The 13,115-nt window shown below is 45.8% G+C and overlaps 1 protein-coding gene across 1 annotated transcript in view; it reads left to right on the forward strand.

Moving 5' to 3' along the window:
- The window catches only part of LOC127578251 (contactin-1-like), a 659,394-nt gene that overhangs the window by 326,763 nt on the left and 319,516 nt on the right, over positions 1-13,115 (forward strand). The window contains 3 exon segments of the mRNA XM_052030032.1: positions 4,055-4,261; positions 5,187-5,286; positions 9,009-9,190. Coding sequence (XP_051885992.1) covers positions 4,055-4,261; positions 5,187-5,286; positions 9,009-9,190 — 489 coding nt within the window.

The raw sequence follows: 13,115 nt of genomic DNA on the forward strand, positions 1-13,115 counted from the left end.
TACGTCTTGCACTGTACTGCTGCCACAAAACAACAAATTTCACGATGTATGTCAGTGATAATAAACCTAATTCTGATTCTAATGACACCTAATCCCTTCTGTCTGCACAGGGTCCATTTCCCTCCATTGTCTGCAAATCCAAGACAAGATTTCTTTATTAGTTACATGTACATTGAAACATCTTCTGTGCAGAGTGTTCTGGGGGCAGCCCACACGTGTTGCCACGCTTCCGGCGCCAACATAGCATGCCCACAACTTCCTGACCCATATGTTTTTGGAGCCTCTTAAATGCCTCGAACATATCTGCCTTAACCACAACCCCTGGAAGAGCATTCCAGGCACCCACCACTCTCTGTTTAAGAAAAAAAGGTCCATTGTACTGCAAAGTGGTCAAAGTAAAGTTTTCTGAAGTAGTGATTAGGGTTATGAACAGGCAGGCAGGTTCAAGAACCAACCTCCTTAGTTACCCTGATTCTGTCCATGAATGGGAGATCAGAAGCTACTTTGAGATGAATGCTATATTTAAGATAAGATATCTTTATTAGTCACATGTACATCGAAGTGCACCTTTTGCATAGTGCTCTGGGGGCAGCCCGCAAGTGTCGCCACACTTCCGGCGCCAACATAGCATGCCCACAACTTCCTAACCTGTACGTCGTTTGGAATGTGGGAGGAAACTGGAGCACCCGGAGGAAACCCACACAGACAAGGGGAGAACGTACAAACTCCTTGCAGACAGCGGCTGGAATCGAACCCAGGTCGCTGGCGCTGTAAAGCGTTACGCTAACCGCTACAGTACCGTGCCTGTTTTGTCGCATACGGAGGAGCAACAGCCAAGGCAGCAATGGTAGCATCAAATCTGAGAGAATGTAATGCGGCCTGACGACTTGAGATAACTCCCTGAGGGCTTTTGCTACCTCTTCTGATTTAAGGTCAGTTGTTTCGATGAGGAGCGTTATGGTCCTGTGTAGATCTCTCACCATCTTGTGGCTGTTAACAATCACTACGTGGAAGTAGCCAGCGAGTCCAGTAACCATCCATGGGAGTTTGCAATTCTTACCAGAAACATGAATTCAAGAACAATGTCTCACCTGTACAATAGCGTCAATATTTTGTCACTGAAAATAAAGGAAACGCTGCAGATGCTGGAAATCTGAAATAAAAAGACAAAATGTTGGACAAACTTGGAGGATCAGGCAGCATCTCTGGGAAGAGAAACAGTCAGCATTTCGCATCAGACCTCTGAGACGTTGAAGTACGCACAGCAGGGAAAAGATCCCAAGTGCTTCAAATGCCATTTTGCACAAACTGGGCCTTCGGCGGAGAGAGAGGGGCAAATAAAAGCATGGATGGACTGGTGAGGCATTGATGTTGTGGCTTCCAGAATTGGGAGTAACCACGGGAACCTTATTGGTTATGAATGAGAGAGAGTTTTGACAGCTTCCTCACAATATGTAAGATCGCTTGAGGTAGATCATACCTTTGCACGACAGTCATGTTGAATCAGCAGCCTTTTTACAACCCTCCACCATTTCCTGTTGAAATGGGCAGTATGCAAAACTGGCTCCAAATTTCTTATTGCCTTAAATTTGGATCTCTTCCACTTTGTCCTCTCTAATCCCCAGCTATTTTCGTAATGGAGATCTCTTGCTCAAACTCCGACTGGATCTTGTGGTTGCTTGCTTCCTTTCCCTCACTCCCCCCACCCAGAGTCGAGATGCCAGTAATTGTTCAGAATTACTCTCCATCTGTGCCTCAACGGGGACTCTCCCTGTCTGAGAACAAGTGAGTTCAGGGCATGATTCCTTCTGGGCATCCATGTGTCTGTTTCACACTGGTGCTTGTCTTTGACTCGTTCTCTCCTCCCTTGTCCTTCCCTTCACTTGTTGTTTCTCATTTCGTCCGGCACCATGCTTCCCCTTACACTCCTCCCTCAATAAGGTTCAGTTCCAAGAGAGGAACTATCGGGGAAGTTCCCAGTAATTTCCAGCCGTCTCTTCATTGTTCTGCACACTGTAACTTGGGTTTGATGCAGGAACCCTCCACCTTTTCAAGAGGCCCCATTAGCCACAAAGAAAGTGTTCTTCGTTAAGGTCATTAGCCCCTCCGTGGAGACTGGATCTTTGACTTCTAAGCCAACAGGTTGACCGACACTTCCTGTCTGTCCCACCAACCATTCAGTTTCCCCTCGCCCAGACTGAAAACAGGAAACTAAGTTCCACTGAGATAGAACTAAGGCTGAACCTTTCAGCTGGGGCATTTTTGGAGAATAAACTTTGAACTTGCCAGATGCTGGCTGACCTGCTCTAGTTTCTTGGCATGGTCTGCTCTTATTTAGCATCTGAATAGGACTGGGAGATTATGGTTTCGCTTCTTGGGACTGGGTCCAAGTGAGAGACCTGCTGGTGGGACAGTGGGGTGGGAAAGAGGATGGGTTCTCATGGCCATGGCGATGAGTTGGCAACTTCACCCACAAGACACACTTGCCAAAGATGAGGAACTGCATCAGTTCGGATAAAGGTACTTCAAGGAGAGACTTCCCCTGGTTAAGATGTGTTACTGATGTAAGCTTTCTGCTGTGGCTCGGTGTTGGCACTCTCGCTTCTGAGTCAGAGGCTTTTGCATTCAGGTCCCAGTCTGGACAGTTGAATGCATAAATCCTGGCTGATACGGAGGTGGCGGTGCATTGTCTGTGCGGCCGGATCTTGGATGAGATATTGAACTGATGTCTGACCTCTCGGATGAATGTAAAAGATTGCACAGAACTATTTTAAAGAAGAGCTGGTGAATACTTCCTGTGTGTTGACCAACAATTTATAAGCTTGACAAAAATCATAAAAAAACAGATTCTCTGTAATTGAGTCCAGACGAGGAGTCTCGACCGGAAATGTTGACTGTCCATTTCCCTCCATATATGCTGCCTGACCCGCTGAGTTCCTCCAGCACTTTTTGTTTTGCGTCAGTAGTTCTCTGTTGTTGCTTTTTTCTTGTGGGAACTTGCTGCACACCTTTTGGCAGTTGTGTTTCCTACCTCGATAGACTTGTGAAAGCTCTTCACCAGCTGCAAGGTACTTTGGGATATCCTGGGACTGTGAGACCCCCAAGCAGATGCCAGTCTTCCTGCTTTTATCAGGGAGTTCTTCAGTGCTTTGTGCAGCACAGTAGCACAGCTGGACTCATAGGTCCAATGATCGCGGTCCGATGTCTGTGTGGAGTTTGCACATTCTCCCTTTGACATTGTGGGTTGCCCCCGGATACTCTGGTCAGTTTCTTCCCACATCGCAAAGAGCGGCGGGTCGGTAGGTTAATTAGCTGCTGTAAATTGCCCTGGTGCGCAGGTGAGTGGTAGATTGACAGGAAAGTTGATGGGAATGTGGGAGAATAACAAAGTGGGACTAATGTAAATGGGTGTTCGATGGTAAACGTGGACTTGATGTGCCAAAGTTTATTCTGTGACACTCAGTAGGAAGGTTGATACTACATTTCCAAAACATCTAATTTCAGAAAATGGCACAGGAGAACGTACTCTGAACCAAGCCCTTGCTTTACATGATGTCATTGTGCTTGATGATGTCATCCAGTGCAGGAAAAGTGGAGGAGATCTCCCGGCTCCCAGCAGCAACATCCAGTAGCTCTAAGTTTTCCTGGAGCTTTTTCTGCATGTCTGTTGGCAGCATTGTCACATGCTGAGTTGGAAGCAAAGAAGGCATGTGAGCGGGCTCAGAGCAAACAAATAGTTCAGCAAACAATCAATTTATCCAGAAGATTTAATGATCAGGGAAAACATAAGCTGAGACAAAAACTGCAGCAACAAGAGCAGGATAATTTCTCCAGAACAGGCAGGGAGTGGATGACGGTTACAAACAAATTGTGTGCACTTGAAGCAGTGTGGTAACCAGACCGATAAGGGAGTTAGCCAGTTATCTCCTGGGGATGTAATGGGGTAATTACCAATAAGGATTTTGTAAGCAATTTTCAAAAATTGTGTTTTGCTTCAGCTTCCGTCCTTCTCTGAATCGGGCTTCATCGCAGGTTTTGTTTGGTTTTCCCACAGATGACCTCACCTATCGCTGGCTGCTGAACGTTTTCCCCAGGTTCATTGTGTCTGGCAGGCGCCACTTTGTTTCGCAGAACACCGGAAATCTCTACATTGCAAAAGTGGAAGACACTGACCTGGGCAATTACTCCTGTATGGTCAGCAGTCCATCCATTTCCAAAAGTGTTTTCAGCAAGTACATCCCTCTCATCCCTCAAACAGGCGGTGAGAATTCATGATTTTTTTCTGCAATTTTTCCCCAAATGTTTTGCTTTTCAGGATTATTTTTGCAGATGGAGTTTATTTCAGATCATTAAATGTAAAGGATCTTTAAGCCAGCAAGGAAGAAGCCTCCCTAATGCCATAAGGATATGATTGTAAATTTCAGGAACTCACAAACTGGTTGTCAATTTCAAGCGGTAAAAACACAGACCTCTGCCGTGGTTAGGACAAAGTATTCAAGTACAGGGGGGATAGATGCTGCAACTCTTCCGATTCTGTGCCCTGGTTACAAAATCATCTGAAAATTTGACAGAAAATTTTGGAAACACTCTACATGCCGGGCGGCATCTGTGGAGAATGGAATGGAGTTAGATTTTCTGATCGGTGATTATTTAAGGCGAGAATTAAAAAAAAGTGTGTCGCAATAATGCAGATGGTGATTAATGTCGTTGGCATGGACTCAGTGGGCTGAAGGGCCTGTTTTCATGTTCTATCTCTCTATGACTCCAATCAGAACAGGTTCTTTCTCCCCAGATGCTGCCTGTCTTGCTGACCCAGTTTTTCTTGAGTTCCATCTCAGCCATGAGATGGCTGAGCTCATTGAGTCATCAAGTACATCCTTCTCATCCCTGAAGAAGGGTCCTGACCCGAAACGTTGACCGCCTGCTTTTCTCCACGGATGCTCCCCGGCCTGCTGAGTTCCTCCAGCATCATCGTGTTTTTCTCCAGATTTCAGCATCTGCAGTCCTTTGTTTCTCATTGAGTTATCAGTTTTGTTTTGTTGGAATTGCTATTAAATGATTGATGAAGGCTATTAAACGGAGCCCAATTATGTATACTTGCCCCATTGTTCATTTTGTTCAAATGGCACTTGTGATTAAAATATCGGAAACAACTCTTTTACTGACCTTTATGGTTTAAATTACAGGTGTCGTGAAGAGATATCCTGCTGACATTCGGGTGAAGTTCACTGACACCCAAGTCCTGATGGGTGACAATCTAACTCTTGAATGCTTTGCGCTTGGAAAGTAAGTATGAAGACTTAGGTAGCTGTAGTGTGAACAGTCCACGCTTGCTTTGTTACTACTTATGTGCAGGTATTAATGAAACACAATGTATACGAAGGAGCCGGAGAAGGTGATTCAGCCTTTCACTCCCGCTGTACCGGCTATTTGCTGATCTATTTCTCACTTTGGTTCCATATCCTGTGAAACCCTTGCCTGAGCAATCTCACTCTGATATCAATTTACTCAAGTCTCTAGGATTTGGGATTTAGAATTTAGAATTTAGCATTTCTCACTTTCTGTGGGAAAGTGCTCCTTGATTTACCTCCTCACTATCCTGGCTGTAATTTTAAGATTTTCTCCTCTTGCTTTAGATTCCCCACTGGAAGAAATAATTTCTCTGCACTCATAGCACCCACTTCCTAAACTGTTAACTACCTTGTTTACTTGTTTAATCACTTGGTGTAAATGGGTGCTTGGTGCATGGGGCTCAGTGGACGAAAGGTTGTATTTCTGTGCTGTGTGACTCTGTGACTTCACCACCTCCTTCTCAAGGGCAATTGGGGACAGGCAATTAAATGCTGGCTCAGCCTGCGAAGCATACATCCCAAGAATGAAAACAAAACAAATTGCACCTCAATCAGTGCAGGCTGATCATGCGGTCCAGCAATCATTTTTCTGATTTTGTTCATTATTTTCTTTCACACGATTTCTCGTTGGGAGATGGGTAAACTTGAGGCCACTGCCACAGTTACCTGCCCCAATAGACCATGTTGCATTGGCCTGCAGGAAGATGCAAGCCCATTGCAGACCAGCAGGCAATACCCACTGGCAGGCTCACCGACCAGGAATGGTGCATCTCCTGGGACAGCTACACCCTTTCCTGCAGGAGGAGGTTTATTGTAACGAGGAGCGGCTGATTTCTTCTCCCCTTGGCTCCCTGTTTCCCAGCACAGGGCAGTGAGACCCCATAGAGTCACAGAGCAATACTTCATGAATACAGGCCCTTCGGCTCCACGAGTCCATGCCGACCAAGCTATCCACCTAGCCAGTCCCAATTGCCTGTGTTTGGCCCATATCCCTCTTACGTTGTGTCAACCTTTGGCATGGGTTTCCTGTGTTGCCGTTGCCATATCAACACAGCACTTCCCCACTGGACCTTTTCCCTCCAGCACCACCACTCCGAGACTCCGGAATACATTTCCACACTGATTCCTTTGCCCTTGACCGACAACGTGAACAGGGCAGACCTGACCAGCTGGTCTTCAACAGCAGATATACCATGTGACACTTGAGCCCGTCCAGGCCCTGAGACTGAGGTCTCGTTCTGCTGTTCTGGGGTAAACTGTACTGGAGGTGAACATATTGAGGTACACTGTGCTTGGGGATGAAGAGTGCTGAGGACAACTCAGACCAAGCTTAAACCATACTGGGGTAAATCATGTTGGGGCAAATCATAAGCTACACTGGGGTCAAGGCAGACTGGAGGAAACCAAGCTGGGGTAAACCATTCACTTGTAATCTCATTGTAGCTGTTACCTTGACAACTTTAGTCCAGACCCCATCACAGACATTCTTTCTGTTCCCTCCACCAACCCCCTCTCTTCAACTTAAAACATGGTTGTCGCCCACCTTTCCAGTTCTCGTGTGGAATTCTTGACCGGAGACATCAGTTCTGTTTCTCTTCCCATGGACGCTGCCTAACCTGTTCAGTGTTTCTAGCATTCCCTGCTATTTCTACTGGAGGTTTTTTATTTGGCCCAGTTGTAGTAAACCATGCTGGGGTAAACCAAACTTGAGGAAACTTTGCTGGAGTAAAGAGCAGTGGTACAAAACGCAATGGGGTAAACTGTGTTTGGGGAATCCACGTTAGGATAAACCACATTGGGTGAGGCTATGCTGGGATCAACCATTCTGGGACAACCCACGCCTGGCTCAGTCGTGTTTACCCATGCTGATGTAAAGAACTGTGCCAGTGTAAACTGTACTGGGTAAACCATCCTGTGTTGTACCATCCTGTGGCAAATTGTGCTGCTGGGTTGAATCTCACTGGGCTCAACAGTGCTGGAGTAAACTGTGCTGGGTTCACAGTGCCAGGCTAAACTACGCCAGTGTAAACTGTGCTGGGATAAGCTTTGATGGTAAATGGTGCTGGGGGGTTAACCATGCTGTGGTAAACAGTTCCAGGGTGGAACAGGTTGGCACTGGAAATCAGGAGCAAATTTATATTACTGCAAGCTACATTCGCCAGACAGGGCAAAATAAATAATGCCCACAGTAAAATCACTTGGGTAACCTGGGATTTCTTTTGTCATGTTCAAAAGCTGAAAGTAGCTCGTGCAGCAGGTGTGCAGGTAGATATAGGTAATGCAGGGAGGTGGGACTTTCAGCCAATGCAGAGGATTAATGTAGTCTTGGTGCTGATTGATCGCAGCTGATTGGAAGACCCCTTTCTTCCCCTTTCACTCTGTCCCTTTCCCTGTAGACACTCTATTTTTAAACAGATCTTATTTTATTTTCCTGCCTTTCACAATTCCAATTTTTTTTCCCAACAAGTTTAATAGTTTGAGGAATTGTTCTCTCAAGTAGGTGGGTAGTTAACAAGAGGGAACGCACTGTTTCTTCAGAGAGGAGAGTTTTCAGTGAAGCAGAGAGTTCTTATCTGGAGGTGCACTTGTCTGCAAGGGTGGTAGAGCGAGGGCAGTTGGAAAGAGATTGGCATTGGGATACCTTTTCAGAGTGTGAACAGTAACCTGATGGTCTTCTTGAGTGCTGTTTGGTTAATTTATGGGTGGGATGGTGCAGATACAGTAAAACGTGGAAAATGATCTTAAATCCAGGGGAGTGTTTCAATTCAATGCCACTGTCTGCTTAAGTGGCAGAAGTTAAAGTGGGCCTGGCCTAGGAAGAGGGGCAGGCTGTCACGGAATAACGTTCTCTGAGTGATGGTCGGAGTCGTGCTGTCAGTTTTCTTGGAAGTGCTCCCAGGCAGAAACGATTACCACAAGTACTTTCATACTTTTACCTCAGTAGGTAAGATCTTACACTGGTTGGTCTTCTCCTGGTCCACGTTTACCTCAGTAAATTGAGGAATATGTCATTAGTTTTCTTTTGGCCCATATCTCTAGTGTCCACCTCAACCTGCACATTGTTTTCAAAGTTTGACTACCTACACAAGCTAGCTGTCAGTAACTCCCTCTCTCTTTTTCTCTCACCCCTCTCACTTCCTTTCTTCCTCCCCATCTTGATTTCTCTCTCTCCCCAAAAACTCTATCACCCTCCTGAGCCTCTTCCTTCTTCCTCTCTCTTCTCTTCTCCCTCTCTCTTGCTGCCTCATTCTCTCTCTCCCTACTCTCCACCTCTTTATTAAATCCACCCTCCCCCTCCCTTCCCGTCCCTCCCTCCCTCCGTCACTCTTCATCCCCTCTCGCCTTGTTGTCTCATTATTTCCTTCTTTCCCTTCTCTCCTTCCTCACTCTCCTTCCCCCTGACCCCCTCCCTCCCTCTCCTTGTTATCTCGCTCTTTCTGTCACTCCTTCCCTTTCTTTCTCCTTTTCTCTCTCCTCCTCTCCTCCCCCTCCCCTCTCTCCCTCTCCTCTCTCTCCTCTCTCCCTCCCTCCTCTCTCCTCTCCTCTCTCTCTCTCTCTCTCTCTCTCTCTCCCTCCCTCCTCTCCTCTCTCTCTCTCTCCCCTCCTCTCCCCCTGTCTCCCTCCCCCCCCATTGTCTCCCTCCCTCTCTTCCTTCAGCCCAATTCCTCAAATCCAGTGGCGGAAGGTGGGGGGCAGCTTGCCCAGCAGCGCTGAGCTGCTCAACTTCAACTCGGTCCTAAGGCTGTCAAACATCCAGCCCGAGGACGAGGGAGCCTACGAGTGTGAAGCCATGAACTCCAAAGGGCGAGACCACGTCGAAGGCTGGCTGACTGTGCATGGTAAGAGAATCCATCCACCAACCTTCCCTCCCTGAGCCCGGGGATTTGCTCTACCCAGCCGGCTCTTCTCCAGTCTTTTATCACTGGAAAAGCCTCAGTAGAGGAGGACAGAGTGCCGCACTGCAGACGGGACATTGGACCACAGAGAGGGTGCAGAGCAGATTGGCTGGATTAGTTCTGGGAAGAGGGGCTGCAATCCCTGGGGAAGATGTGGAGTTGATCAAGGTTTGGAAAGAGTATTTAAGGATTTTCATAGGGTAAATGTCAACCTATTCCATTGGAAGGCGAGTTGGGACACTTATAGGAAACGCAGATTTAACACTATTGAGAAAAGAACCTAAAATATGAAGAGGGTTGCTCAGGCAAATGTTAGTCCTTGCTGGATGAGACTGGGGAGTTAGTAATGGGGAAATAAGGAAATGGCAGAGATTTTCAACAAATATCTTGTGTGAGCACCATTGCAAAAGGAGCAGAAAGTCCAGGGGGAAAGGGAGGCAGGAACTTACCTTGCAATTACCTGGGTAAAGGTAAAGGCATGGGGGTAAAGACTGACAGGTGCCCACAGTCTTAGAAGAATTGGCTGCAGAGGTTAGTTCTTCTAAAGTTGCCTGGACTCTGGAAAAGCTCCGATGGGTTAGAACACTGCAACGTCTCTTTTCAAGCAGGGAGGAAGAAAATGGGACACTATCGGCAAGTAAATCCTGATGTCTGTTACATTATTAAGAAAATACTCATAGAACATTTAGAAAATCACAAAGTCGAGCAGAGTGAAAGGTAGCTTTGTAAAAGGAGAATCAGGTTTGACGAACTTATTAGATTTATTTGTGGATGTAGCGAGCAGGATGGATCAAGGAGAACCAGTAGATGTAGTGTACATGGATTTCTCAAAGGCATTTAATAATGTGCCACTGCAGAAGCTAAGAGCTCATGGCACTGATGGTGCTACATTAGCATGGATAAAGAATTGGCTTACCAACAAAAAAGAGAGTTGGGATAAATAAATCAATTTCAGGATGGCAGGCTGTAACCAGTGAGGTGCCACAGCAATCAGTGTTGGTGCCTCAACTGTGTACGGTCTACGTGACTTAGGTGGAGGAACCAAGTTTACTGTCACCAAGTGTGTTGACAAAAATAGGCGGGACAGCAAGATATGAAGAGAACAAAGTCTGCCAGGGTATAGATAGGTGAAGCATTTGGGCAGAAGTTTTGCGGATGATGTATGATTTGGGGAAATGTGAGCTTATCCACTTTGGTAGGAAGATTAAGCAAACAAACCATTTTTGAATGGAATGAGACAACAGAATGCTGTCTTGTCACAACTATACAAGACATTGGTGAGACCACATCTGCAGTACTGTATAGGATTTCGCATCAGAGTCAGTTTGGTGAAGGTTCTCCAGTTGATTCCTGGGATGAAGGGTTGCCAAAGCTTAGCAAGTTAAGATAAAATGTTTGTTTATTAGTCACATGATATCGAACACACACAGTGAAATGAGTCTTTTTACGTTACTGAGAATGTGCTGGGCAGCCCGCAAGTGTCGCCACCCTTCCGGTGCCAACATAGCATGCCCACAGCTCCTAACCTGTATGTCTGTGGAATGTGGGAGGAAACCGGAGCACCTGGAGGAAACCCACGCAGACACGGGGAGAACGTACAAACTCCTTACAGACAGTGGCGGGAATTGAACCCTGGTTGCTGTAGTAGCGTCACACTAACCGCTACACTACGTTGAGTCTATACTCAATGAAATTTAGAAGAACAAGAGGTGATCTTATTGAAACATTTAAGATTCTAAGGGGGCTTGACAAGGTCGATGCTGAGGAAATGTTTCCCGGTGTGGGGGAGTCTAAAACATGGAGCACAGTTTCACAATAAGGGCTCGTCCATTTAAGTTAGATATGAGGAGGGATTACTTCTCTCAAAGAGTCGCAAATCTTCCCAGAGGGCTGTGGAGACTGAATCATTCAACAAGAGAGAGCTAGATTTTTGATCTGTGGAGGAGTGAACAGCTTGGGGGACAGGGAGGAAAGTGGTGCTGAGATTAAATCAGTCATGATTTTACTGAAAGACAGCAGGCTTAAGTAGCAGAATGGCCCACTTCTTATCAGAGTGCTGAGTTGTTAGTAGTGTCATCTTTTGAATAAGACTCTAAAGAAATGAGTCCCCTTCAGCTGGACAATCCAAGGTCCAATGGGAGCATTCCGAAAAGAGAAGTGGGATTTCTCTTCGCCTCCTTCCCAGTGTCCTGACCAATATCGATCTCTCATGACGACTATGAAAGAGATTATCTGATCATTATCATTCTGCTATGTTTACTGCATTAGACTAATGGCTAGACTTCAAAAGTACTTAATTGGTTGTAAATCTCTTTGGGATATCCTGAAGTCAGGGACAACCCTTGATGTATATGCTAACCTATCACAGCCATCCATCAGAGTTGGGCATTTGAGAAGACTCTGCACAGAATTATTGACACCTCTTATTAGCTTTGAGTCAATGATAAGATTTACTATAGAGAAAACAATACCATAAATGTTGTCAGTTTTCCTGATTAATTACCTAAACAGAAATGATCAAGCTTTGTATTTCTGACAGGGAAGTATGTGCTCTCAGCCAAAATCCTTTGATACAATTAAGATGGAGAAAAGAGATTGGTATTTCGGTGATCATTGTTTCAGATCTGCAGTGTTTCTTGACGTCACCCCTTGGTGTTGTTGAAATCTGTGCTGTTGAGGGTGGTGACTGCAGTGTAGTCGAATGTTTAGGATGAAAATAGATAGAGGGTGCTGTGGAGGGAAACAGTCGATGCTTCAGATCAAGACTGATGAAGGGCCTCAACCCAAAATGTCGACTGTTTATTTCCCTCCTGAGATGCTGCCTGACCTGCTGAGTTCCTCCAGCATTTTGTGTGTGTTGCTCCAGATTCCAGCATCCGCAGAATCTTTTGTGTATCTGAAAAGCTGAAGTTTTTATAATTAAGCCCTGTTGACTTTTTTTGATTTCTCATTTTCTACCCCCGTTAGGTGTCTTCCAGCTGGCTGGAGCAGATGTTCTTTCTTTCAACAACACACAGCAAACCTCATTCTTCCAAGTCTTATGCAAAGACCTTGATGGAACAGATAAACCACACCAATTTATTTTAAAGCACTTGGCTTTCAAGACAGGCTGGATAAGTCTGGAGAAAGAAATGCCTGAGTTTTATGAGAGGTTTAGTTTGCTATTAAACTCTAGGTGACCACGGTCCTCTTTTTACACGCCTGCGCACTGCAGAATTATCAAGACGTACTTGAGATCATTTCTCATAATGAGCTCCCTGCAGTCTGAGATTGTGCTCATTCCCAGTGCCAGATGTATTCAGCAAATCTCTTGGACCAAGAGTTACTGCTGTCAGTAACAGATGGTGGAGGGAAGTGCAGTTATATTGTTCAGTTCACAAACAATTCTGGGTCAGTGGGTAGCGATTGCTGAAGACAAACCCTATCCCAAAAGACATTCTGTGATGTGGCACACATACACACCAGGTCAATGATGTTCTCATTTGGCTCTGAATTTCTGGCATGTTCAGTGAGCTTCACTTTGTGGAGTTGCCATTTCTAACTTTAGATGCAGTTTTGCTTCACTTCCTTTCCCCTATCACCAAGAGATAACAATTTGCTGAGGGGAGGTAGTCCCTGCTGGTGGGATTGCCTCAGCTGGTACAAGACTCTTGATAACCTTCCCAAAGATCAACACTGGCATCTCCCTGGTGCAGCCCTCAGCAGCTTCAGCAGAGAGTCCAGTTTCCTGGCTTCAGCCCATCCTTGCCACCAATGCACAGCAGCCCCTCATCGTCCTCTAAGTAAAGACATTCAGTCGCCCTTTACAACAATGAACCCTTAACCCTGCTCATGAAGTGTATCTCAAAATATTACGACAAATTTACTT

The sequence above is a fragment of the Pristis pectinata genome, chromosome 15 (assembly GCF_009764475.1).
Source record: "Pristis pectinata isolate sPriPec2 chromosome 15, sPriPec2.1.pri, whole genome shotgun sequence".
NCBI lineage: Eukaryota > Metazoa > Chordata > Chondrichthyes > Rhinopristiformes > Pristidae > Pristis > Pristis pectinata.